Raw genomic sequence first — 26,459 nt, 5'->3', positions numbered from 1 at the left:
GGACCATTCTTTTGCTTTCTGGAAGGAAAGCACTGACATTTAAGATCTGTGCAGTCTGCCCAGGGGCTTCTCAGTTTGTCCAGGCTTTAGGATGTTAGATTATGTGTTTGTGGTCTCAAGTTAGGAAACTGTGTTGAAGAACAAATATGTGCCATATTAGAGGGACTCTTTAGATTTTTAAGATGTTCACAGTCCTCACCTACCTGATGTCCTTGGAAGTCCAGTCTGGCTGTAAGGAGATGATGAGGGGTTCTGTGTGTTGGAGGTGATGACCTCATTGAGTCTCAACCACAGCAGTTCATTATGTGGGAAAGAATTCAATGGAGTCATTTAATACCTTTCCCCATTCCTACAAAAATCTGGAACTGGGTTCTGAACTAGGAAGTCTGGGCTCCCTGAGAATTGGACGTCAGTTTAACCACAGGAAGCCTCTAAATTTAGCATTCTACTTACAAAGGGCCAATAAAAATTTGTAAGTGTCACAAACTTAGGAACTTAGGTATCTAGTCTTCTCTGTCATTTTGTAATAAGAAACTGAGGCCCAGAGGTAAAACATCTCACCTCCGGTCACACAGGGAAGTACGTGGCAGGGCAAGTGCAGCCACCCAGTTTTCCCAAGTCCAGTGGCCTTTTCATGATACCCATTGATTTCTGTTACAGCTGGCCCTTTGCCCCTCATCACCAAATCTTAACTCTTTTGACTTTAATTACCTGCAAAATTAGGAAATCTGGCATCAGGAGCTTTGCACAACTTGGAGAGAACTGAGGAGAAGTAGTTAGCATGTTAACAGTGCCTCACTTGGACCTGAAGTGAAGAGCACTCACCAAGCCACACCCCACTATCTGCATACCCCAAACCTTGAAGTAAAGGGCAGCCAAGGAAGAGAAAGGGAAAAAAAGCAATCCAGCAGAGGGAGCAAGGAGCATGGTGGCAGAGAAACAGAGGCTCTTTCCAAGGGCCTTCTATTTCTCTAGAATCTCCACACATTCAGTGCTGAGATACATTAAGAAGGTCCCACTGAGGCCATCATTTCACCTACTCTTGAGCTGCTTTCATCCTCCAGGCTTCTAGAAGTTGAGAAAGTATGAGCTTCATTATTAATTATATTACAGAAAATGAGACCAATAGTGTTCTGTCCACTTCCCTGTGTCTGTACCTCCTGCCTATATAGCAGGAAAGGATCTTTCTGCTGAACTGATACTCACCTTAGAGCCCTAAGAGATGTCTGGTGAAAAGTAGTTTTTTATTTTTTGTCTTTTGAGATGGAGTCTCACTCTGTTGCCCAGGCTGGAGTGCAGTGGCGTGATCTCAGCTCAGTGTAACCTCCGCCTCCTGGGTTAAAGCAATGCTCCTGCCTCAGCCTCCCGAGTAGCTGGGACTACAGGTGTATGCCACTACGCCCAGCTAAGTTTTGTATTTTTAGTAGAGATGGGGTTTCACCATATTGGCCAGGCTGGTCTTGAACTCCTGACCTCGTGATCCACCTACCATGACCTCCCAAAGTGCTGGGATTACAGGCGTGAGCGACTGTGCCCAGCCTGAAAAGTAGTTTTTGAAGAGTCTTGTGACAACCAGCAACCTTGGCAAATCTGTGTCCTCAAGAGTCTTTCAGATTTCCCCAACTCTACAGAATGCTTTTCTTTCTAAATGCCATAATCTATCATCCTTCTCAAAAATTATAAAATTATATTTTGTTTCACTTATTTATTTGGGAGTTTGGTAAGAAATGTTTGGGAGGAAATGCTTTTATGGAAAAACTACTCAGATTTCAAACTACCTAGTCTATACTACCACAAGACAGAGATTCAGGTTAGCTAGTTCTCTAATCCTCACATTTTCGGAGATATACCTTGGATTTTTCCAAATTATAGAATTTGAGGACATTTACCAATAGCATCTTCCTCTGAATGTATTTCGGTCCCTTTGCTAAGCTATGGCTTATTTTATAGTCCTCCAGGTGATGATCTGTGACTTCTCTGCCTGCTCATTAGCGAAAGAAATGCTCAGATACATTTCTAACTCTTACCTCAATGCCAATAAACTGGAGAAATGCTTAAAAAAGTAATTTCAGGTTGTAAAAAGAAGTATTGTCTTTTTTTTTTTTTTTTAATCTAGCAGAAGCTAGAACCCTATTATTATTCTAAGAGTACATTTTCTATTATTCCTATCTAATTCATTTTCTTGGGAGATGAAACTCTGCTTTTTTATTTATTTATTTATTTATTTATTTATTTTTTTGAGACAGGGCCTCACTCTGTCACCCAGGATGATGGAGTGCTGTGGCATGATCACGGCCTCCTAGGCTCAAGCGATTCTTTCGCTTCAGCCTCCTGAGTAGCTGGAACCACAGACACACACCGCCATGCCCAACTAATTTTTTGCATTTTTTGTAGAGGCAGGGTTTTGCCATGTTGCCCAGGTTGGTCTTAAAGTCCTGGGTTCAAGCGATTGTCCACCTCGGTTTCCCAAAGTGTTGGGATTACAGGCATGAGCCACTGTTCCTGGCTCCCTCGTTATTATATTTCCAGAAATTGAGATGATTTGGGTCCTTAGAAATTGTCATTACACAATTTTAGAAGCAAAGGTAGAAAAATCCATTTTTATTGGCAACTTTGGGCTGTGCTTCATCCTGGCAAAAATTTAAGAGCAGTACACTTGACCTGGCTCACATTCCTGCACACCTCAAACAGCTGGTACAGACTGCCCAAGAAAAAATGAAGGAGGGAAGTGCCCCACCAAGGAAGAGGGGTGAGATAGGAGCATAATTCACACACTAAGAACTGAGTTCTAAATTCACTTGAGTTTTCTGGAGCTCTTTTGCCTGTAAAACAAGGAAGAATTAATGGCCTTTATGGAGAATGAATGGCAGAATAAGTGATTTGTCAAGCTCATTGAACTATAAGTTCCATTTTTACTGTCATTTATTTATAACAAAGTTCAGATATAATGACAAATCTGAACATACAGTAGGCACAGACAAGCCTATAGCAAATATTCACACGGTTTGAATGCATTTATTAATCTCTGTGCTTATTAGTATTAATAACAATACTAAAATTATTTGGAGAATTAATGATTAATAACAGTGGGAAATAGCCATCCCATTATTGACAGAGGATGGTGCCATCATCATGCTAAATGCCCATCTGAAGGCAAGCTCATAAATATTACTTGACATATTACTTGATAAATATTTGTTGAAAAACGAAATGTTGTAAAGAAGCAAGGATGGCTGGGCATGGTGGAGAATGCCAGTAGTCCAGGCTGCTTGGGAGACTGAGGTGGGAGGATTGCTTGAGCCTGGGAAGCAGAGTTTGCAGTAAGCCAAGATTGTACCACTGCACTCCAGCCTGGGTGACAGAGTGAGACCCTCTCCAAAAAAAAAAAAAAAAAGGAAAAGGAGGGAGAAAGAAAGTTGACTTTGATATGTCATATGATTAAACATGTGCAGATCATGTGGGTTGCTGCCTCCATCCCCTCGTCACCTATATCTGTCTTTTTTCCCCGTTATCCCTCCCAAAGCTCCCCACCCTGCTGCTGTCCCTCCCCTGCCTGCCCCACAGACCCCAGTGTGTGATGCTCCCCTCCCTGTGTGCACATGTACTGCAGAACATAAAGTACAATAAAAAAATAAAAGAATACTCTGAGCAATCCAAAGACACAGTGCAATCTCTGTCAAAATAATGACATTCTTTACAGAAATAGAAAAAAATCTTAAAAACAAAAACGCTTTTTTAAAAGACAAGGATTATACTCCTTTGCATTCCAGCTACACTTGGGTCCATTGTAATTTGGCAACTTTTGCCTTGAAAACAAAAAGAATCCCTGAATATAATATCTTTCCTTGTAATTTTTAAATAAGATGCCAGTATGGTAATGGGTCCATTAGCAAGTAAGTACAGGCACATCTTTATTTTATTATACTTCTCAGATACTGCATTTTTTTACGAATTGTAGGTTTGTGGCAACCCTGCATCAAGGAAATCTGTTGACATCATTTTTCAAATAGCATGTACTCACTTCATGTCTCTGGGTCACATTTTGGTAATTCTTGCAATATTTCACACTGATTCATTATTATATCTGTTATTAAAACCTGTAGTGAATGATCTTTGATGTTACTATTATAATTACTTCAGGGCACCACAAACCACACATGTAACATACTTCTTATAAACTTAACAAATGTTGTGTATGTTCTCACTGCTCCAGTCACAACCATTTTTCCATCTTTCTCCTTCTCAGGCCTCCTTAGTCCCTCAGGCACAATATTGAAACTGACCAATTAATAACCCTAAAATAATGTACAGGTATTCAAGTGAAAGGAAGACTTGCACATCTTTCACTTTAAATCAAAAGCTAAAAATGAATAAGCTTAGTGAGGAAGATGTGTCAAAAGCTGAGACAGGCTGAAAGCTAAACCTCTTATGCCAAACAACCAAATTGTAAATGCAAAGGAAAAGTTTTTGAAGGAAGTTAAAAGTGCTACTTCGGTGAACACATGAATGTTAAGAAAGTAAAACAGCCTTATTGCTGATATGGAGAAACTCTGAGTCATCTAAATAGAAGATCAAACCAGCCACAAAATTCCCTTAAGCCAAAGCCTAATTCAGAGCAAAGCCTTAACTCTCTTCAATTCTATGAAAGCTAAGAGAGGTAAGGAAGCTTCAGAAAAAAAGTTTGAAGCTAGCAGAGTCTGGTTCGTGAGTTTTAAGAAAAGAAGCCTTGTTCATCCATAAAAGTGCAAAGTGAAGCAGCAAATGTTGATGTAGAAGTTGAAGTAAGTTATCCAGAAGATCTAGCTAAGATAATTAATGAAGTTGACTACACTAAACAATAGATTTTCAAAGGAGGTGAAACAGCCTTACACTGGAAACGGATGCCATCTCAGACTTAAGTAGTCAGTGTCTCACTTCAAAGCTTCAAAGGACAGGCTTACTCTCTCGTGTTAGAGGTTAATGCGGCTGGTAACTTTAAGTTGAAATCAATGCGCATTTACGATTCCCCTAAATGTAGGACTTTTCAGAATTACGCTAAGTCTACTCTGCCTGTGCTCTACAAATTAAACAACGAAGCCTGAATGACAGCATGTCTATGGGCAACATGGTTTACTGGATATTTTAAGCCCTCGTTTTTGAGTCTTACTGCTCAGAAAAAAAGACTTTAAAAATACTGCTGTTCAGGCTAGGCGCGATGGCTCACACCTGTAATCCCAGCACTTTGGTAGGCCAAGGCAGGCACATCACCTGAGTTTAAGACCAGCGTGACTAACATGGTGAAACCCCATCTCTACTAAAAATACAAAAATTAGCTGGTGTAGTGGTAGGCACCTGTAATCCCAGCTACTCAGGCTGAGGCAGGAGAATCGCTTGAACCCAGGAGGCGGGGATTGCAGTGAGCCGAGATGGTGCCATTGCACTCCAGCCTGGGCGACAGAGTGAGACTCTGTCTTAAAAAAAAAAAAAAAAAGGTATATATACATAGTATGTATATATATAGTATGTATATATGTTTCATATATATTTTATATATAAAACAAATTATATATAAATTATATATATAATATAGAGGTCAATGCAGCTGGTGACTTTAAGTTGAAATCAATGCTCATTTATCATTCCCCTAAATCCTAGGACTTTTCAGAATTATGCTAAATCTACTCTGCCTGTGCTCTATAAATGGATCAACAAAGCCTGAAGGAATTATATATATAAATTATATAATACATATAATTTGTAATTTACATATACATATATAATTATATATAATTTATACATAAAATTATATATAATTCTATACAAATTATAAAATATATAAATTATATAATTATATATTAATATATTCTATAATAAATTATATATCATAATTACATATAAATTAATATATAATTTATATTATATTCATTATATATTATATAAATATTTAAAATATATTTATATGATTATCCATGGTTATATATTAATTTATATAAAATTATAATTTATGTTATAGAATATATTAATATTAATATACATATATTAATATTTTCATGCCTGCTAACACAACATCTATTCTGCAGCACATGAATCGAGGAGTCATTTACACTTTTAAGTTGTGTTATTTAAGAAATACATTTTGTATGGCTACAGCTGTCATAGATTGTGATTCCGCTGATGGACCTGGGCAAAGTAAATTAACCTTCTGGAAATGATTCATCATTCTAGATGCCATTAAGAATACGTGATTCATGGGAGAAGGTCCAAATATGATGATTAATAAGTTTGGAAGCTGATTTCATCCCTCATGGATGATTTTAAGGGGTTCAAGACATCATTGGAGGAAGCTCTGCTACAGATAGGGTGGAAATAGCAAGAGAACTAGAATTAGAAGTGGAGCCTGATGATGTAACTGAATTGCTGCAATCTCATTATAAAAGTTTAACAGATGAAGGCTTGCTTCTTATGAATGAATGAAGAAAGTGATTTCTTGAGATGGAATCTACTCTTGTGTAAGTTGCTATATAGATTATTGAAACGACAACAGAGGACTTAGAATATTTCATAAATGTTGCTAATACAGCAGCAACAGAGTTTAAGAGGATTGGCTTCAATATCAAAAGAAGTGGTACTGTGGGTAAAATGCTGTCATACAGCATCAATTGCTACAGAGAAATCTTTCATGAAGAAAATGTAAATCAAAGTGGCAAAATTCATTGCTGTCTTATTTTAAGAAATTGCCAGTCACTCCAAACTTCAATAACCACCACCCTGATCATTCAGCATCCATCAACATCAAAGCAAAAAGATTATGATCATTAGCAATTTTTGGCAATAAAGTATTTTTAAAATAAAATACATACCTTTTTTAGACATAAAGCTATGGCACACTTAATAGACTGCAATAGAGTGTAAACATAACTTTCCTATGCACTGAGAAACCAAAAATTTTATGTGACTCACTATCATGATAGCTTCTCTATTATGGTTGTCTGGAACTGATTCTGTAATATCTCCAAGGTATGTCTGTGTTGCACAGGGGGTAAAGTGTGAGGGGTCTAGATTTTTCATGCCAGAAATTCCATAGCAGCCTACTAGAACTCTGGAAGTATCACGTCTGGCTGCAGTGCCAGATTCTGGTGAGGATTTCTTGGACCCTGATTTATGTATGAAAAAACACTAAAGATAACAGAAACAGGGCAGAAAGTGGCTGTAACAAAGCTGGCTTGGTACTTTCTCTGGTTATTGTGACCAGTATCACTGGACTCCTGTCATATCAAGTTTCATAAAAGAAACTCATACAAAGCAGAGCTATTAATTATTTTCAGACTGGCATTTCAAAAAGTGTTAATTTCAATGTGTTAAAAGTTATTTGTTCTTTGTTTTATCTTTTCAGATGTTTTCTGAAAACATTTGTGGCGTGATCTTTAATTTTAACAGTTTTCACTTACCAATTAACACAAAAGTAAGGAAAGAGCTATAAATACATATTTTATATAATTTTATATACCAAGAAAAGGAAAATAATATCTATTTTCAGTATCATCATTTAGCCCTAGAGCCTCTCCAGCTAGAATAACATTTCTTTTAAATGTCTTTATGATTTAAGGTTTCAATAATAACTCATGAATAGGTGAAAGTTTGCTATTTATTTAATCTTAGAAAAACACTGAAAAAAAAAAGGGAATGTAGTATGCAGTGTGGAAGAATGGCGCTGGCCACATGTGGTTTTAGCAGCTGCAGAGAAAACTGGCTGAGGCTAAGGTTACATATTTCTGTTCAGTAAGGGTATCCATGGTGATAACTTTCATGATGACGATAGTCATCCTGGTAACCATCCTGGTATCCTTGGTGGTAACTATGGTAACCATAGCCTGCATACTCATCTTCTGGGCAGCGCATCCCCAGTGACTGCTGTATCGCCATTTCCTGTCTTCGAAGTTGCATCGAATCAATTAAATCGTACACAATCACCATAGACCACATTGGGGAAGGATACCAGGATTTGACATTTCCGTCTTTTCCAACTAGAAGCATGGAGAAGTACTCCGGGCTCACTTGAAAATAGTTACGAATGTCTTTCACCAGATGGGCTGGTACATCTTCTCGCTCAACAACAGAGCTCCCTAGAATAACATTGGAATAGTTGTTGTTAGTGGATTAAGGAGTCAAAGCCCATGAAAATATTAAAGTGAGAAGAAATCACTGTGAGAATAGGGAGGACCCATAAACCTGTTCTCTCTAGTTCAAAATCTAAGTAAAGAAGTTTGCTGGGGCTTTTTCTGCTAGAAATTATATGTCCTTGTTGTTCTGCAACATGATTAGTATCAAACTTTGGGGCACATAGTGTGTCTTTTGTAGGAATGTTACAAAATATACTACCAATTCCTTAATCCCAGCAAGATTAATTTTTCCTTAAAATTTGTCACTAACAAGGATTATAAAGTTTTTAATTCGAAGTTTATTTCCAATTAGTTTAGTTACTTCTCTGTAACCAAAGCTTTCCTTTTGACACACCTTTATAATAAAAAGCTTATTTCATTGTTAAAAGTGAACATATCAATTATGTTAAGGTCTAGATGTACATTTAAACTATTGTGGATAGTGAAAAGAATAAAGGGGAAAAAGAAAAGGAGCTGATACTTTCACATCTGCTGTGTCCAGCACTCTGCCAAGTATTTTACACACGTTATTTTATTTAAAAAGCTTGGTTTTGGAAGAGAAGACTGGATTTGCTTTCTGAAACCTTCAGTCCACAGTCATTTTCTTTTATTTTTCTTTTTCTTTCTTCCTTTCTTTTTTTTTTTTTTTTTTTTTTTTTTTTTTTTGAGATGGAGTCTTGCTCTGTTGCCCAGGTTGGAGTGCTACAGTGGTGTGATCTTGGCTCACCACAACCTCTCCCTCCCAGGTTCCTGCCTCAGGCTCCCTGGTAGCTGGGATTACAGGCCCACACCAGCACACCTGGCTAATTTTTGTATTTTTAATAGAGATGGGGTTTCACCATATTGGCCAGGCTGGCCTTGAGCTCCTGACCTCAAGTGTTCCACCTGCCTTGGCCTCCCGAGGTGCTAGGATTACAGGCATGAGCCACCATGCCCAGCCTAATAGTCATTTTCTTTCAGCTTCTCTGAGCCTTTAAGTGTATGTCCTTATCTACTGAAAGAGAATCAATGAGCTATGACCTATGTGCCCAAATAAAACTATTGTGAGAATTAAATGATATAAAATAGAAGAAAATGCTTTGTAAACTATAAGTGCCTATATGGACCCCAAAAAGCATGATTTTAGTTAAGAAAAATAGATATCTTTACTGTTACTTTGAATGGTTTTATATTAAAAAATATTATTAGTTCTCATACTCCACACCCCTTCCCGTACGTATCCCATGCACACAACGTGCACACATGCACAAATGCATGAGGTGGGAGGAAGATTCAATGAACTTTGTTCACTTAGAGGTACACCCCTGTTGGCATATAACATAATGTAATTTAACTGAACTTAACACTAGTTCATACTGTTTCAAGAAAACAACACATTACCATTAATTGGGAACAGTTCTAACACTCCCCCAACTTCCTCTCCAGTGCCTAAAAGCTTCAGAATGGTTATGTGGCGCAGACCTGAGAGAAAAAAGAAAACCATAGAATTAGAGGAAAGGATTAGAAGTCATCTTTTACTTCAAAGCCCTGATATCTGACAATTAAAAATCTCTTAAATTTAAAAAGAATATAGAGCATAACCTGATTGAGAAGAATAATCTATTTTAAATATTTACCATAGGAAGGAAATACTTTTTAAAACCTTGAAGAAGACCAACTGATTCTCATTCTACTAAATTACAAAAAAAAAAAAAGAAGCCATTAGAACATTAAAATATCTGAGCTGATCTAAGCTAGTGTTCTGAATTTATAACAGCTTTTATAGATAACTTTCAGAGAGAAGACTACAGATTTGATCAATTGTGATGGTTAAAGAAATTGTTCGCTTCCTCACACAAAACTGTTGGCTTAAAGGATAGGTTTTTAATCACTAAATTAGAGGATTCAAAGAAAAAACATTTAGGCAAGCATAGCTTGCTTTCATATCCTCTGCTAAAGTTTCAGGACAGGAGGGAAGGTCATGCCTTGGTAGCTTGTTGGAATTCTTTTGAAGACAAAGTGCACATGAAGAGATTCCAGAGAAAGAAAATAGGAGGCCAAAGGGACTGTCAAGCCATCATATCAAGCTTTCACAGTTTCAAATAAAATCCCAGCCTAGTCAGGGTAATAACTTGGAACTAATTATAAGGTGGTTGGTGCTGTTTATTGTCCAGGTGAGAAAATTGAACACTGCCATGGAAGGGCTCTTCTAAGGAGAAGCTAAAATCCAGGCAAAATGCTATTCAAAAAAATTTTTTTTCACCTTTACTCTTTTACCAGAGAAGTGAAATATTCTGTTCTACATATCAGTTAGTCATGTTTTCCAAAGGGAAGATCACGAATTTAATTATTCATTAATTAATATATTTGAACATGACTTGTTCACATTTCGGGAATATTACAAAAGGATTTGCTTTCACCAATGTGACATAGGCTCTGTGTGCAGAGATTTAAAAATAAAGTACCACCAAATAGCTGCCACAAAAGTATCTTTGGAAAATTAACAACCTTGGCTTTATTTATATTTTTCTTGTAAAGGTTCTTAACTGCTGTAAGAACTTCTGTCTTAACTGGCAGCATTGGTGCCTATAAATAATTTAAAGGGTGCTTAAGAATACTGGCACAATCAAATCTGTATGTTAACGTGAAGTCTTAAATTATTAACCTTGGTCATAGGAGTATAAACAAAAATTTCTGAATTTTCTATTGTTTTTACCATTATGAGCTTGGTTTTGGCCTTCCTTGAGTTAATTCATATCTTAAAATTAAAATGTACTTATAATCTACACATACTGGGTCATAACAAGGACCTTGACTGTGTTGATGCTTTTCAAAACGTACACTGCTGCCCTTTTTTTAAAAAATCAAGTATATTTTCTGACTAAGAGATGATTCTTCCTCCTAGTAGAGCATCAAAATAATGATGATTCATCTATGTTCCATGGAGAATTTTTTAATCTGTTGTCCTTAGCTACTTCCCCCTGCCTGCCCTGCCCAGTGAATCTCTCAAAATTCTCCTTCTGCAGAGGCATATCTCACAGGAGATTTCACTTATGACTTCTACTTTTGAAATTGTAGTCATCTCTTGATTCATCAATGAACTTAGTAGTAAGTTCTATTAACTATTCATTTTACCACTGCCTATATATCCAGATCCAAAATGATATTAGCTCTTTTAGGACACTAGAATAAAAATGTTTGTTAAGTAAAGCATATATTAGTTTTCAAACTACTGAGCAATTCACTACAAAAACAAAACAAAACAAAACAAAAAACATGTTTTCCTTTGGCCTGCTTGTTTTAAAAATAAGGTTGTATTTAAGAGATCTTTCTACTTTCTTAGTGCTCTGCTATAGATAAAAATCCTTTTATTTAAGGTTTTTTAAAATATACTTTAAGTTCTGGGGTACATGTGCAAAATGTACAAGTTTGTTACATAGGTATACACATGCCATGGTGGTTGCTGCATCTATCACCCCGTCATCTACATTAGGTATTTCTCCTAATGATAAAAAAAAAATTCTTTCACTACATCTTCTGAGTTTTGAAGATAAAAATCCTTTTTAAGAGAAGGGCAATATAGCCTGCTTCAATTAATATATTAATTCTCAGAGCCATTACTATAAAAAGATATTTAATCTATGGAGTATCCAATGATGGTATATAAGTAGATATTCAAGTATTACCTAAGTGAATGATAATACCTAAGTGAGATAAAACAAAAAAAAAGCGGAAGACAAATAATACAGATCATTAAAAGTAAATCAGAAGATATTTTCAAACACATGAACGAAGAAGAACTGAAGAGGAGAGAATATTGAAGGAAATAAAAAAAGTCCACAGTCAACTAAAGCTCCAGTCTGAAAGCAACGTTATACTCAATATAATAGAGTATGTGTCTGGAAACCTACAGTCTGAACTGGGAATCATTTTGATGATCTCAGGTTCTATGTTCCATTTTAGAATTGACTGGGAGGAGAGTGGTATGAGAAAGCAGTAATGAGATGGCTTCCCACTCACCAAAATTGCATGCCTGACCACTGAGGGCAGAGAGCTGCTGTGAATAGGCCCAGTCTTCATCGTTAGGAGCAGAAATCACCAGCAACCGCCTCCTCCACCGGAACCTGGAAAAAAGGCAGAAGGACACCATTACTGCTTACTGATTTAAACAATAGAAACCAGTGTAGGAAACCAGAGTGACTTGGGCTATCAGTTTTTTTCTGTGCCCAGAAAAACAAAACAAAACAAAACACTGACCCTTAGAATTGTCCCATAGCTTCTCAAAGCCATGATTACCACACTCCTGTATTTTTTCTGTTGTCACTTCAGTCTTTCTGCTTTGCCATTTGCATGACGTGTCAAGCATGAGTGTGGTCACCATGACTAATGAGGTCACTTGGGGAGAGATGAAGCTCTCAGATGCAATGAAGACGGGCCAAAATTGTACATTAAACTGTAGCAACAGAAATGAGAAACTCAGAAGATAACTGAAGAGAACTGGTCTTAGAAGAGTTCCTGGTAGAGTTTGGAGGGGGTTTAGAAATGAATATATGGATAGGAAATAGAGTAAAACTGTAAAAAAAACTTTAGAGTAAAATAAAACTGAATTTTAAGTAGATTACAGTGACAGAAAAAAGGAAAATGGGAAAGTGATTTAAAGGTTCAAAGAGGATTCCTGGAAAAACAAAACCCTATGTACCTTCCTCCGTCACCTCAGGTTCTTCCAGCAGCAAATGCAATTTCTAAAATGTACCCTATTATTAATAAGAGCCAATGCTAACAAAGTACTTCTATGAAGTGGAATGGTATTAAACCCAGAACCATAGGATTTTAGAATATATAGTAAACTTGGTTTCTGCTTTTACAGTTCCAACACAGTAGAGTAGTAGAAAAAGCTTTTGTCTTTTTGGGTGGTGTTGAGCGTGTCACTCAATTCACCAAAGTTTCAGTTTTTCCTTACTTCTAAAATCAAAAATAGCAGTATGTTATTCACAGGCAAGAATTAAACTCTAAACCTATCAGTGCAAGTTATCCACATGATGACATGGATATAGAAGATTATGTCTTAATCTGCAGGTTTCTAGATGTAGAACTTTATCTATTAACAGACATTGACACTATCCATCACAGCACTGTAAAATAACCTATTCAGTCCTTAGGTTTGTGTATCATTTTATAGCTCACTTTCACCAATGCAATACGGTTCTTCATTAGATGTCAGTGAGGCTGCAGGTTATTTTCCCCATTATGCAGATAACAAAACAAGGCTTAGAGAAGTGAATATCTTGCCAACTAGTAAATCTAAGAGACGTTACCAAAATACAGACACTTCTCTGACTCCTGGTCCAGTGGTTTCCCTGATCTACCACCCTCAGAGACACTGATACTTTGGCTGGTGCTATCAGTGTCTGCAAGAGGGTATAAAAAAAAAAAAGAGGGTATAAAAGAGAGAGGGTATGCATCTAAGGGGCAACTGTATACAGTTGTCTCAACTTCAATCTTCACTGGAGTTTTGCTTTTTGCCTTCAGTGCAGGTGACCACAGGGTGCTAGTACATTCAAAGGGCTGACAGCCAGTTAATTTTATTCATGGCTTTGCTCCCATGAATTTTATTCATGGCTTTGCTCCTACACTGGTTTCTAGCATCAGGAGTGAACATGAGCATTTTCAACTACAAAGAAAATGGCATCTTGAGGGAATAGTGGTTTGGGTGAATGAGAGAAAATGATAGTTTGATGAAACATAACCTCTGAATGGACGCCTGTTGCAAGGCTTGCCAAGTATTGCTTGCTGTGACATTACATTCACTTCCTCTGCTTGTTGTTTTTTAAAGGGAAAGAAAAACTAAAATCTCTACTGAGGACAGGGAGAGGAATGTGTCTGGCACAGAGGGGAAGAGAGGAGTCTCTGAGACTGTCCAGGGTTTCTTAGGAAAGGGAACAGTGACTGCTGTTGGATCACAATCATGACAGTCTCTGGTACTTCTCCTGCTTCCGTAGGAGGCATGCCAGACCAGCGCTGGCCCCCTAGCCAGTGTGCAAACCAGACCAGCCTTCCTGGCCTCACACTGAGCTGTAGGGTGTCCTGGAAGGGGCTATTTTAGGTGAGGTCTATTTTGGTTTGTTTACCTATGTGCACCACTGAATGCAGTCCTGATTGGAGAGGGATGGGATCTCAGACTCTCTGTCCCAGACACAACTAAGAGAAGGTCATTTCCCCTAAGTAATGATTCATCTTCCCACAGACCTTCACATTAAGTTGCAATGTCCCAGCTCATGACACTGAAGGAAATAACTTCCAAAAGATGTAACAAGAGTTGTGAAACTGACCTAGACCCTTATTTTAGACAAATTGTTTTTCTGTCACTTTAGCTTCCCACCAAATAAAAACTTTACAAGCTATGAATGTGTTTGCTTCTCTTAACTGGCACGCCCAAATTAGTATGCATTTGCCCACTCTTTGGGGCTTCCGTCTTAGGGAAAGGTGATTATACCCTGAACCAAATGAGTGCTGCTTGAAGACTAGACTGGCTTCAGGGTCTGGTGAGCTGAAACTAGCCTGTGTAAACCCACCAACCACTCAGCACACTTGAAGGAAAATTCCCATTTGGATACTGGTTTAATCGCAGAATTGTAATTTTTCTTTTTTATTTCTCTTTGCCTGGGTTTCAATTCTGGAGTATTTACTAAATCTTTCTGTTAACTCTTGCTTTATGGCAAAGTTCTCTATAGGACCAGAATAACTGACCCTAGGGACTACTAATAAGTAGCTTTTATTGAGTACTTGCTTTGTACTAGGTACTGGGGCATCATTACCTTTAGTATTGAATGTACCCTTCACAATAGTCTTAAACAAAAATACACTTATTATTTTCATTTTACAAATGAGAAAACTGAAGCCCAGAGTGGTTAAGTAATTAGCTCAGGGTCAGACAGTTAGTAAATGGAGTAACCTAGAATCAAACTCATTTTGTCTTGCTCGTGCCTTTAAGTAGTACACTATTCCACTTTAATCCTTCAAATCAATTATAATTATTAGCGGAATGATCTTAGGAGTGGTGACCACAAGCCAGGCACAGCCATGGGACATCCAAATTGTAATTATATGTATCTCTGAATATCCATAAAAGATATATATTCCTGTAATGGTAATTAATAATATAAGAGCCCATAAAACCCTTACATTAGATGGGAAATACATTTACATATCTTAGGACCCTGTCTAGTTCAAAAGACTTTAGATGTATAATGTTTGTACATTTCTTAAGAATCAAAGAAATATAAAAGTTAAGTAATCAACCTACAGGAGTATTACAGGAGTTTGTGAGTGAAAAAAAATTGAGATGTCAGCTTTCCCTTTCAAATTTGAAACCCATAAGATAGTGTTTATAAAAAGACACTCTACCTAGGGATGGTGAGAAGAATCTCTGAGGATGTCTGTGACTGTCAACTCATGACTGGCTCAAATCTCTGGTTTTAAGTAACATCCATGAACTGGATAACTGTCTGTTTTATAGTGTGGGCAACCTGAGTTCACTGGGATAGATCACTAGCCCTGGAAGATTTAGAATTAAGAAGAAAAAGTTTCCAAAGACTCAAAATCATAGTAATATAGTAATAGTAATTATATGTGTGTGTATATATATATGTTTGTATATAGGTATATATATTTATATATATACGCACATATATGTATAATTTATATTATTGTGAAGCTTAAGAGAATTTGGCCTAAAAAAATGACAACTTGAAACTCCAAATTAGAACGTGTAATTAAGTCATCAGTTTAGATGCGTGGCTAACTTGAAATCTTACTAAATGTATGCAGTTTTTGGAACATCTAAGAAAACATTAGATTTACTGTATTTGTAAGATTAACTTATTAAACTTACAGATATTTAAGTACTCAGAGATTTTGTTTGCTTAATTTCAAATAATTAAAAAAATGTATTAAATGTATAATGCCTATGTGAAATGATGAAGTTGATTAATTACTGGGTTTATAAGCAAGATCAAACATTATTCAAAGCCTTCTTAAAAGTGATGGCAAAAATTTGCTAGTTTATAAATAGAAAGATAAAATTTAGAAGCCTAATTCAAAGGTTTGGGAACTGAGGTCTTGAATTTATAACTTGGAATATATTTACAACTGTTAAAATAAAAAATAAACTCCTAAAGAAGTTCTAGCTTAAAAAGAAAAAAGAAAAGCATCTAAAGAATTTTTTTAAAAAGCTCTTAGTGTAAATCATTTGTTTCTTTCTTTCTTTTCTTTTTGTTTTTTTTTTTTTGTTTTTTTTTTTTTGAGACAGAGTCTCACTGTCACCAGGCTGGAGTGCAGTGGCATGATCTCAGCTCACTACAACCTCCACCTCCCAGGTCCAAGTGATTCTCCTGCCTCAGCCTCCCAAGTAGCTGGGGGTACAGGTGTGCGCCACCACATCCAGCTAAGTTTTGTGTATTTTTAATAGGGACGGGATTTCACCATGTTGGCCAGGATGGTCTCCATCTCTTGACCTCATGATCTGCCCACCTCGGCCTCCCAAAGTGCTGGGATTACAGGTGTCAGCAACTGTGCCTGGCCATCATAAATCTCTTCAATTATTGTCATCTAGAGTGATGATCTTGGATCAGAAGTTGGTGTTTTAGTGCCCCCCCCCGCCTCCCCCCTCCCCCAGAGATAAGCCATTGTTCAGTGAAGCTCAGAGCCCTTTCTCAGTGGAGGGTGGGCTTAAGGCTGAATTGAGTTTTAAGTCCTTATGGAAGTGTGTGCCTTCTATTTCCATTTCGGATACTTGTACTGCATTAAGAATTTGGATGAAGGAAGAGCCCCAGGTTCCTTTCAAGTCCAAAATTCTGTTCTTTTAAGAGTACCTTCCTTTGCTTCAAATGCTAGGCCTTCAGGTTCAGAACTAATAAAAATTCACATTATATTTTCAAAAGGAGCATAAGATTAGAAGGTAGATTTAGAGATTCAGATTATCTCAGGATACTGACTCTTAGAGCTGACACTAGCTCAGTGATGAGAGAAAGTTACTTAATCTCCACTGGCATCAGTTCTCTCTCCTGCATCATGACAATAGTCACAGTATTTAGATCATGGGATTCTTGCAAGGGTAAAACTAGGGAATGAAGGTGAAGTGCTTGGCACAGAGATTAGCACACAAAAAGTGATGACAGGTGTAATGGCAATGTTAAATGGAGATGGATGAAGATAGATAGAGCTGCTTGTATCGTTATTTTCATTTTATGGGTGAGAGATTTTTGAGGCAGGTTAATTGAAAAGAATAGGGTCAACATAGCCAGTAAGTTGCAGACTTAAAAGTTGGAATAAGGCCGGGCGCCGTGGCTCAAGCCTGTAATCCCAGCACTTTGGGAGGCCGAGGCGGGTGGATCACAAGGTCGAGAGATTGAGACCATCCTGGTCAACAAGGTGAAACCCCGTCTCTACTAAAAATACAAAAAATTAGCTGGGCATGGTGGTGTGTGCCTGTAATCCCAGCTACTCAGGAGGCTGAGGCAGGAGAATTGCTTGAACCCAGGAGGCAGAGGTTGCGGTGAGCCAAGATCGCGCCATTGCACTCCAGCCTGGGCAACAAGAGCGAAACTCCGTCTCCAAAAAAAAAAAAAAGTTGGAATAATGGTAAATTCTACTCTCTTTGTATATCATGATGTTATATCTTAAAAGACCCAAGCCTCACGAATCTATAGAAATTCAGATTATCAACTTAGTAATCATATCTTTCTTAATGTTGTGACCTACATATAGAGAATGTGCTTTTAGAAACATGAGTAAAGATTCTGCTTGGAGGCTCAAGCACTAAATGCATTACGTGCTTGCTCGGTTTCTGGAGTCCCTTAACCTCACAGTATAGTTGGAATGGTATTTATACTGAGACCTCTGTGAGTTTGTTGTGTATGGATTTCTGCAGCTTTACACTTCCTAGGGCCCCAGAGTCACTGCAGAAGGTTCATCCTACATTGCGGGAGGAGAGGAGAAGGGAGAAAAGTGGGTTTGTCAGAGGTGTTTAAACCAAAGCAACTCCATCTTAAATAGGAGCTGGGTCAAATTAGGCTAAAACCTACTGGGTTGCATTCCCAGACAGTTAAGGCATTCTAAGTCACAGGATGAAACAGGAGGTCAGCACAAAATACAGGTCATAAAGACCATGCAGATAAAACAGCTCGCAGTAAAGGGGCCAGCCAAAAACCACCTAAATAAAAATGGCGATGAGAGTGATTTCTGGTCATCCTCACTGCTATGCTCCCACCAGCACGATGGCAGTTTACAAATGCCATGGAAACATCAGGAAGTCACCCTATATGGTCTATAAAGGAGAGCCATGTGTAATCTACCCCTTGTTTAGCATATCATCAAAAAATAACCATAAAAATGGGCAACAAGCAGCCCTGGGGGCTGCTCTGTCTATGGAGTAGCTATTCTTTTATTCCTTTACTTTCTTAATAAACTTGCTTTCACTTTGCACTGTGGATTTGCCCTGAATTCTTTCTTGTGTGAGATCCAAGAACCCTCTCTTGGGGTCTGGACTGGGACCCCTGTCCTGTAACAGATTGAGTTGTTTATGTGCTATGGCTATGCTTCTCCCCCATGGACACTGGGGTTGCTAGAAGACGGCCTTCAATAAATGACACTGTTGAAAAAAATCATGAAACTGGGTCAAGAGGATTTCTCCTTTTGAGGTCTTAGTGGGGCTTTTGTTGCTTCCTGCAGAGCTGGAAGGAAGCGGAAAATCAAGCACAGTGTGCCAAATCCTGTTTGGAACCAGAAGGGGCCTAATAAATCAATATGTAAAATAAAAATACTACATGCAGAGCTCTCCAGATTTACTGATGGAGTAAATTAACCTACTTGGAAGGTCAGAATTTTATTCTCTGTACCAACAAAAGAACAGAAAAGAGAGAAAAGACCTATCCAGAGCCACCAAATCCATATTGACACTTGGAGCTGAACCCAGCCAGCCTTGCAACCAAAGCCGTTTCAACAGGACAAGACTAAGCCCAGTGGCCAGACTACTCCAAGATTACTCTCTGTACTGCAAGGTTACTCTCTGTAAACACACGTGGGCTTTGTGTTTCTTTGGCATTTGCATGAGCTCACTCAGAACGAATTTGCACCTTCCTCTTTAGCGACTCCAAAGGTGATGTACCTGGATAGGAAGTTCTCCAGGGACTGCTTTTTGTCCTCCTTGCAAACAATGCCCTCCTTCTTCTGCTTCTCCATATCTTTGATTCGGGACTGGAAAGTATCGATCAGATCAAACACAGACTTCATTGTTATTGGCACCTCATAGTATTGCTGTTTAAGAAAGAATAGAATGCATTTAATGTACAAGTGCATCTCTTCTCTCTATTCAGAGAATAGAGAACTGTGAGAATTCAGGGGAGCTCTGGGGAAATCTTTGAAATCAGAGCCTGGAGGACTCATTGCTTCATAAATGCTCTCCTGCAATAGGGCTCTCTGCTGATGTTTTGAGGATCGGAGTCCATGAAACAACTGCCTCTTTTACAAGGAATTCTTAACTATGCTCCTTTTATTGGAAAGGGTCCATGCCTTCCTCACCATACAAGTCCTAGGTTCACCCCTCTACCTTTGGGACTAAGCTGGTTCCTATTTACTATACAACTGGAGAAGAAGTGAGAAACAGTGTTCCTAACACAGGGAACTAAATGGAATGACATGTTCGAGTGTGTAATTTGAGCAATAAGAGTAAATTTCCACCAAGTCCTGTTCTGTGGTCCCAGGGATTGTTTTACTGAGTAAGCATCACTTAATATTAAGTCATGTTTGCTTACATATTCTCAGAAATAAGTTGGGATCCAAAAAAAAGAAAGAAAGAAGTTGGGATCCAACTGAAAGACAGTGAAATTCGGGTTCCTGAATTACAGCTGCCTGGACTTATAAAAGCAACCTGAGGTAGATTCAGGTGCTGGCTGAGTATAATCAGCATAAGCTGGAGAGCAGCCTGGACATGGCCTGAAGCTCTGTCCTCAGTGGGAGTTCAGTAAATCACAGAATGTAAGAGCTGGTAAGGACCTTAGAGATTATTTGGCTCCAATTCTCTCATTAAAGATGGGGCAACACACGTGCAGAATGAACTAATGATGCCATCTCTCCAGATCAAGAAAAATATTGTGTGTTGGGTCAGCTGTTGTAATAGCACGGACAGCCTTTTTCCCCCTAAAGATTCTCACACAAGCATGGTATATGGATGACATTGTCATGAACAATTTTTATGTTCCCCATTTCACATGGTTTCAGAATCCTGGAATTTTAAAAGAACATTTTGATAAGTTGTTTTAAAAATTGTTTAGGGAATGCGTTAGAGAGGTATTAAGATAAACTTTAGTAAAATGTATTTTTAGTGTTACAGTGCCAGTATGCCAGATTGTTAAGACAGTGGGTTCTGGAGCCAGCCTGTTTGGGAATGAAGCTCAACACTAACTGGTGGATGACCTTGGGATAGTTACTTAACCATTCTGGGCCTCTGTTTTTTCCTTTGTGAAACAAAAATAATACTAGCATTTATCTTAGACGTGTGAGATAAGGATTGCAAAGGGTTGAACACAGGGCCAGGCATAAGAAAAGCACTTGATAAAGTAACTTTTTGTTATTGTTATTATTACATGGCATGGTTTTTCATGGTTCAGAAGCTTTGTCCATAAGCATAGAAAGAAAGTGGTTATAAAACCCCAAAGTCTTGTCCACAATGGATCAGGAGGCAAAAATCCCTCTGAGATAGGCCTGTGTTAAATATGGGTTTCCTGAAGGCAGAGACCACTCTTCACCTTTTATCTCCAGGACCTGGCACATCATAGCTATTTAATCAGTGTCTTATGAATGTACAACATTGGTGTTAGAAAAGAATTTAGTCTGAGTCAGGTAGCTGGGCTGTGGGAAGTCACTCCAACTCAGTCTTTTCTAGAAACCACATTTTTGGATGCAAATTCATAGGACAACCTGGAAAATTTGGCCCATCTCAAAACCCTCCCGTTTATAAAATAATTTATGCTTACTCATACCTTGAATGGACTCATTAACAAAACAATTCAGATTTGCTATTCTAAGAAATAGCACTACATTATTCAAAATAAGAAACTGTACCTTGACTCTCAGATCCACGTCTGTTAGCACCATGAAGAAATCATTGTAGGTCATGCCGTACTCTTTCCTCAGCTCGCTGATGAGATGCTGGTCTACCAAGTCTTCATCATCCACCACTCGCATGGGTTTCTCATTATCTTAGGGCAAATAAAATGTGAATAAATATGGGTGTAGTAAGGCAGAAATCATTGGGAAGTGAATGGGTGAAGGCTCTGGGGCTAATCACACCAGGCTTCATTAGTTTTATATATTCGATTCACACTGCGTTTGAACAAAAGGTTTCAGAGTAAATTAATAAATATAGAAACAAACACATGAATAAAGTTTTGAAAGCTACTCTTCTATAGATGATCAAGGTTCTATCTCTGTTTATCCTGTTCATAGCAAACAGAGTGGAGACTGTTGAGTCATGCCTAGGAGAAGACTGCCATCTCACCCAGGGAGTGAGTCTTCACCCTCACAGGGAACTAGACTAACCCAGGCACTTTTGTTAAGTTCTATTTCTATTAAACGTAATTCTGAGTCTCCTCATTTTTAGTATAGAATTACCTTTGGGACCCAGTAAGCATGACATACCTGTAGAGAAAAATAGAGTTTCTGTTGAAACCTAGTCACAGGTTCATTTTGGCTCCAAAAGAAGTCAAGCTATTCATAATGCAAATTTTGTAAGTGAATGTAGTTTCAAACAAAATGTGACCATTTATGGAAACTTTAAATCACTATTTTTTTTCAATTATCAACACCCCCAAGTCAATCCTTATAATTCAGAATGGTTCCTGAAGGTGTCACTAGGTTAATGGGAAGCATGAAAATCAAGATATCAGTGGCTTTATATGGCAACTTGTATGTTGGGAAAGCATTTTAACGTTTTCGAGAACAGAAGAGCTTTATTTACTTCTTCTCTTTCAAGTCACAGTATATCTCTCAACCCTACCAAAACTTTTATCTGTAAAATAATCCCCTATATTAAAAACAAATGTGAAAAAATTGAAGTTAGCAAATATGTAATAACAGGAAAAACAAAAATGAGAGCCTGTCACTATTACCAACATCACTACCCAGTGAATAGTACTGTAGTATACTACGATGCCACAGTAAAAGCAACCACAATTTTGCAGACAAGACGTTATAATTTGAGTACCAGAGACATTGCTCTTTATTAGTGAAAGGGGACAATTATAATTTAACTGTTACTTTTGTTTATTTGATTAGGATTGTTGAAAGTGTATAAACAAGCAGCCTTATTTCTCCAAAGCAAATCAAAATGACAGGGGAAAGAATCTGTTTTCCTTCCCAAAGTTGTAACAGTGCTTCATGGAGGTAGTCCAAAGGAACAGGAGCTGAGAGCCTATATGAGAACAAGCACTGTCTGCAACATAAAAAATGATAGGCCTCATGCATAAAAACTATTTTTCAAGTGTATTTTGTTATTAGCAAAATTTAAATTAATTTACAATTATTGGACTCATGTTTTAAAATATGTATTGTTGAGTATAAAAAGCAAGTTGCAAAACAAAATGCATAGTATGACTTTATTCTTCATTAGAAAGAAATAAAAATGAAAGAATATATATTCATATGGAAATACACATAGGAAAAAGTCCACAGGAAAAAGTGAAGTGAAAACTTTTATTGTTTACTCTGCATACCTGTTATTCAAATTTTAATGAGGAACATATTTAACTTTGTGACTAGTAATAATAATAATAAAAATCATTGAAAAACTACTTTTTCTAAACGTCCTTAACAACTAATGTTCTGATTCTGAGACTTTACAAACCTGATTTTACCTTGTACTTAGGAATTACAATTTTTAATTCCCAGCATACATTCATTCTTACTTTTGTAATATTTATCACCAATGTAATATTTATCACCAATGTTCAGAGTTGATTCTGTGCTGAGTAATAGATTCAGAAATTAATAACTCGGACAGAGTTCAAGCTCCTGTTTAGAACCAGAATTAGACCATTAGAATCTACTTAATGGATAAAGTAACAAAAACCACTGAATAGCTCAGATGGGAGGAAGTTGGAGATTGCAGCAGATTTTTAATATAGAACCAATTCATCCCCGTCCCCCGCCCCATGCCTATACTGTTTGCCCAATAACTTCAGTTTCTTCATATGGAAAATGAGTTGAGCTGTACTTCTTCTTGATTCTGAGCTCATCTATATCACTTACTTTGGCCAATGGGATACTAGTACAATGACATAGCAGAGGCTAGAAATGGGCCTATGTGGTTAGGGATTGTTCTTACTTCTGCCATTGCCGTGAGAATATGTCCACGCCAGCTTGCTAGGGGATCAGTCAAGCCAAACTACCTTGTTCTCATTTTAACCAAGGCTACCCCAGGTCAGCTGACAGCCCATTGACCCCCCAACATCTGTACAAGCTCAGCCAAGATCAGCAGAACCTCCTACCCAACTTATAGCCAACTGCAGATACATGAGCAAACCTAACCAGGCCCAGCTCAGATCAGCTGAACCCTAGAAACTTGTCACTAAATGAATGTTTACTGTATGTTCCACTAATGTTTGTGGTCTTTGCTACCTCGCCTTATTATGGCAATAGATAACTGAATATAGACATTATCTGCACCACCACCCCCCCGCCGCCATCACATTATTAAGGTTGAAACTAAGGAAACTGTAGTGGACACGATGGTGTGCTGTCCAGATCCTATGTTCAGAACTAAGGTTGCTGTGAATATAAGCAGCTAGATCTTTGACAATTGATCTGCTTAGAAGAGAGCCATCTTTCCCCAAGACACACCCCTACCCGGGGATAGCTCACATTCAATGGTTGATGTAGTAGAAGAGGGGATAGATATAAAAGCTATCCCCTTTGTCTCAAAGTGGGCAATTCTGAAGAGACTCTATTGCAGCTCAAATTCTCCCTGTCCAGTCTTGTATCCTTCACCCCTCATAAGTATTGTTTCGAGAATATACCACTTTAACTGCCTGCAGGCAAAACTCAGAGTCTCAGAATCTGTTTCTCAGAGAATCTAATCTGTCAAGACCCTAAGGTGAGGAATGACTTGCTCAAGTTCACATTGTAGGTTAATGATAGAGTAAGGATAGGACTCAGGTGGCATGATCTCATTCCCACCCAGTATTCTTCTGCTATGCCAAAATGCCTCATGGTCAAGGGTAAAGAGGACCCAGGACCAAGATTTAAGGTAAACTTTGCTTTACTAGTACATGGCAAGAAACCAACTTCATAGCCTATTTTCTTTCAAAAAAATGTTTTCTGAAATATTTCAACCAACATTAAAAATAAAATATTTTGCACTCTCAGATTACAGGAATATTTACATGTTTCTGCTGAGTAGGAGAATCTGCCAAAGGAAAATAATGAAAGTACTGATCATCACTGGATCAGACTAAGGTGGGGGCAACTCAACAGCAGGAGAGAGTCCACTCTATGCCAGTATGTGTGAAGCCACATCCTGTCTCAGCTCCTGCTCCTGCTACAGGTCTTTCTTGAACTCTGTATTTTGTCTAAATTGGGAATTGGTAAACCAGAGGTTCTCTTTAGTCTGGAAAAGCAACATAGACTTGGCAGGTTCTTGTTAAATTTATCCAACTTCTATTTAAACTCACTAATCCTTGTAAGGATTACAGAGCTTAGAAGGATAAATTCTTTTTTTTAAATTATTATTATTATTTTTGAGATGGAGTCTTGCTCTTTCACCCAAGCTGGAGTGCAGTGGCGCAACCTTGGCTCACTACAACCTCTGCCTCTGTGGTTCAAGTGATCCTTCCACCTCAGCCTCTTGAGTAACTGGGATTACAGGCATGTGCCACTATGCCCAGCTGATTTTTGTTGTTGTTGTTGTATTTTTAGTAGAGACAGGGTTTTGCCATGTTGGCCAGGCTGGTCTCATACTCTTGACCTCAAGTGATTTGCCCACCTCAGCCTTTCAAAGTGCTGGGATTATAGGCATGAGTTACTACACTCAGCCAGAAGGAAAAATTCTTTAGGAAACAGTCTCTAAACTATCTACATGCTTCTGATCCAGCTAACATGCTTCATAAATTCAATCCCATTTGCTGGGATTATTGAGGTGAGGGATAGCCAGGGAAAGTGAACTCTGTATGTGCTGATAAGGACTGGCCCTAGAGGTGGGACATGTGCCTAGAGTGCCATCCTTTAAAAATTCCAACCCCAACATTAGTCAAATTCAGGTAGTACTAAATTTCTTCATGTATTTTTCCTTTCACAACTAATTATAGACAGCAATGACACTGCAGAAAATTCAGCTTCAGTTGTAACATATCAAACACCAACTGCATGCTAGACATTATGCCTAAAGCTTCTGTCTGTAACTGCTTTCCTTGTGACATCCATGGATTCTCCTCCTCCAACCTTCTCTTGCCTAAATTCAGGCAATTTCACCAATGCCTGGACTACTTGCATTGCTTCAAGAGTTCCCAACCTCTTCTAGCAGTTTTCAAAAGTATGATCCACTATCCACCTTCATCACAATCACCAGGAGTCCTTGTTAAAATTACAATCCTTGGATCCAGGTCAATTGACTCAGAATCACTGGTGGTAATGCCCAGGAATCTGCATTTTAAAAGTTTGCTGGGTAGTTGTTATGCATTCTAAGGACAAAGAGCTACTGTCCCAGAGGAGAAAATCCAAATCCTTGTCATAGCATACAAGATCATTTATGGCATTATTTAACTTACCTATTAACTCTTCCTCCATACATTATGCTCCAGCCCTCTCTTTTCAGTCTCTAGAAACACGCCCTCTCTTCTTGGAATGCTAATCCCCATGAGTACTCCTTATTGTCTATGCAGGAGGTCTTTACCTCACTTCTGCACTCAACATTTTGGCATTCTTCTGTAATAATGTGAATCACCTTCCATTGCAACCAATTGTTTACATATCTGTCTTTCCCCTAGATATGAATAATCCTATGATAGGGACTGAGTTTTGGTCATCTTTTATATCCTTTCAGCCTGGCACAGTTCCTAGCATACAACCAGCATTCAGTAAAGATTTGGTAATCATTATACATCTCCCCTAAGAAGGGTATCATATGAAAAAGACAGTAGTAAGGTATAGCTAAGGTGAGTGATTCTGGGACTGTGTGGAAAACCCACCATAAAACCTTCACAATTTCCTTTGATCTTGTGAACCTGCAACACAGTCTAATGTAATTTGAGAAAACACATTCCTATATATTTATTTTCTAAATTTGGTTTTGCA

General features: G+C 38.0%; 1 protein-coding gene across 2 annotated transcripts in view; it reads right to left on the bottom strand.

Moving 5' to 3' along the window:
* Nucleotides 1-7,606: 7,606 nt before the first annotated feature.
* CCDC80 (coiled-coil domain containing 80) overlaps nt 7,607-26,459 on the bottom strand; it is a 36,399-nt gene continuing 17,546 nt past the window's right edge. For both annotated transcript variants that reach the window (XM_010345992.3, XM_039477345.2), the window contains 5 exons: nt 21,237-21,373; nt 19,282-19,430; nt 12,138-12,241; nt 9,519-9,599; nt 7,607-8,102 (listed from right to left, as the gene is read on the bottom strand). In XM_010345992.3, coding sequence (XP_010344294.3) covers nt 7,756-8,102; nt 9,519-9,599; nt 12,138-12,241; nt 19,282-19,430; nt 21,237-21,373 — 818 coding nt within the window. In that variant the 3' untranslated portion in view covers nt 7,607-7,755. The remainder of the gene's footprint in view (nt 8,103-9,518; nt 9,600-12,137; nt 12,242-19,281; nt 19,431-21,236; nt 21,374-26,459) is intronic.

Source organism: Saimiri boliviensis, chromosome 8, assembly GCF_048565385.1.
Source record: "Saimiri boliviensis isolate mSaiBol1 chromosome 8, mSaiBol1.pri, whole genome shotgun sequence".
In the NCBI taxonomy this organism is placed as follows: domain Eukaryota; kingdom Metazoa; phylum Chordata; class Mammalia; order Primates; family Cebidae; genus Saimiri; species Saimiri boliviensis.
Note: the sequence above shows the minus strand (reverse complement) of the source record. Positions and strands in the feature narration are given on the sequence as shown.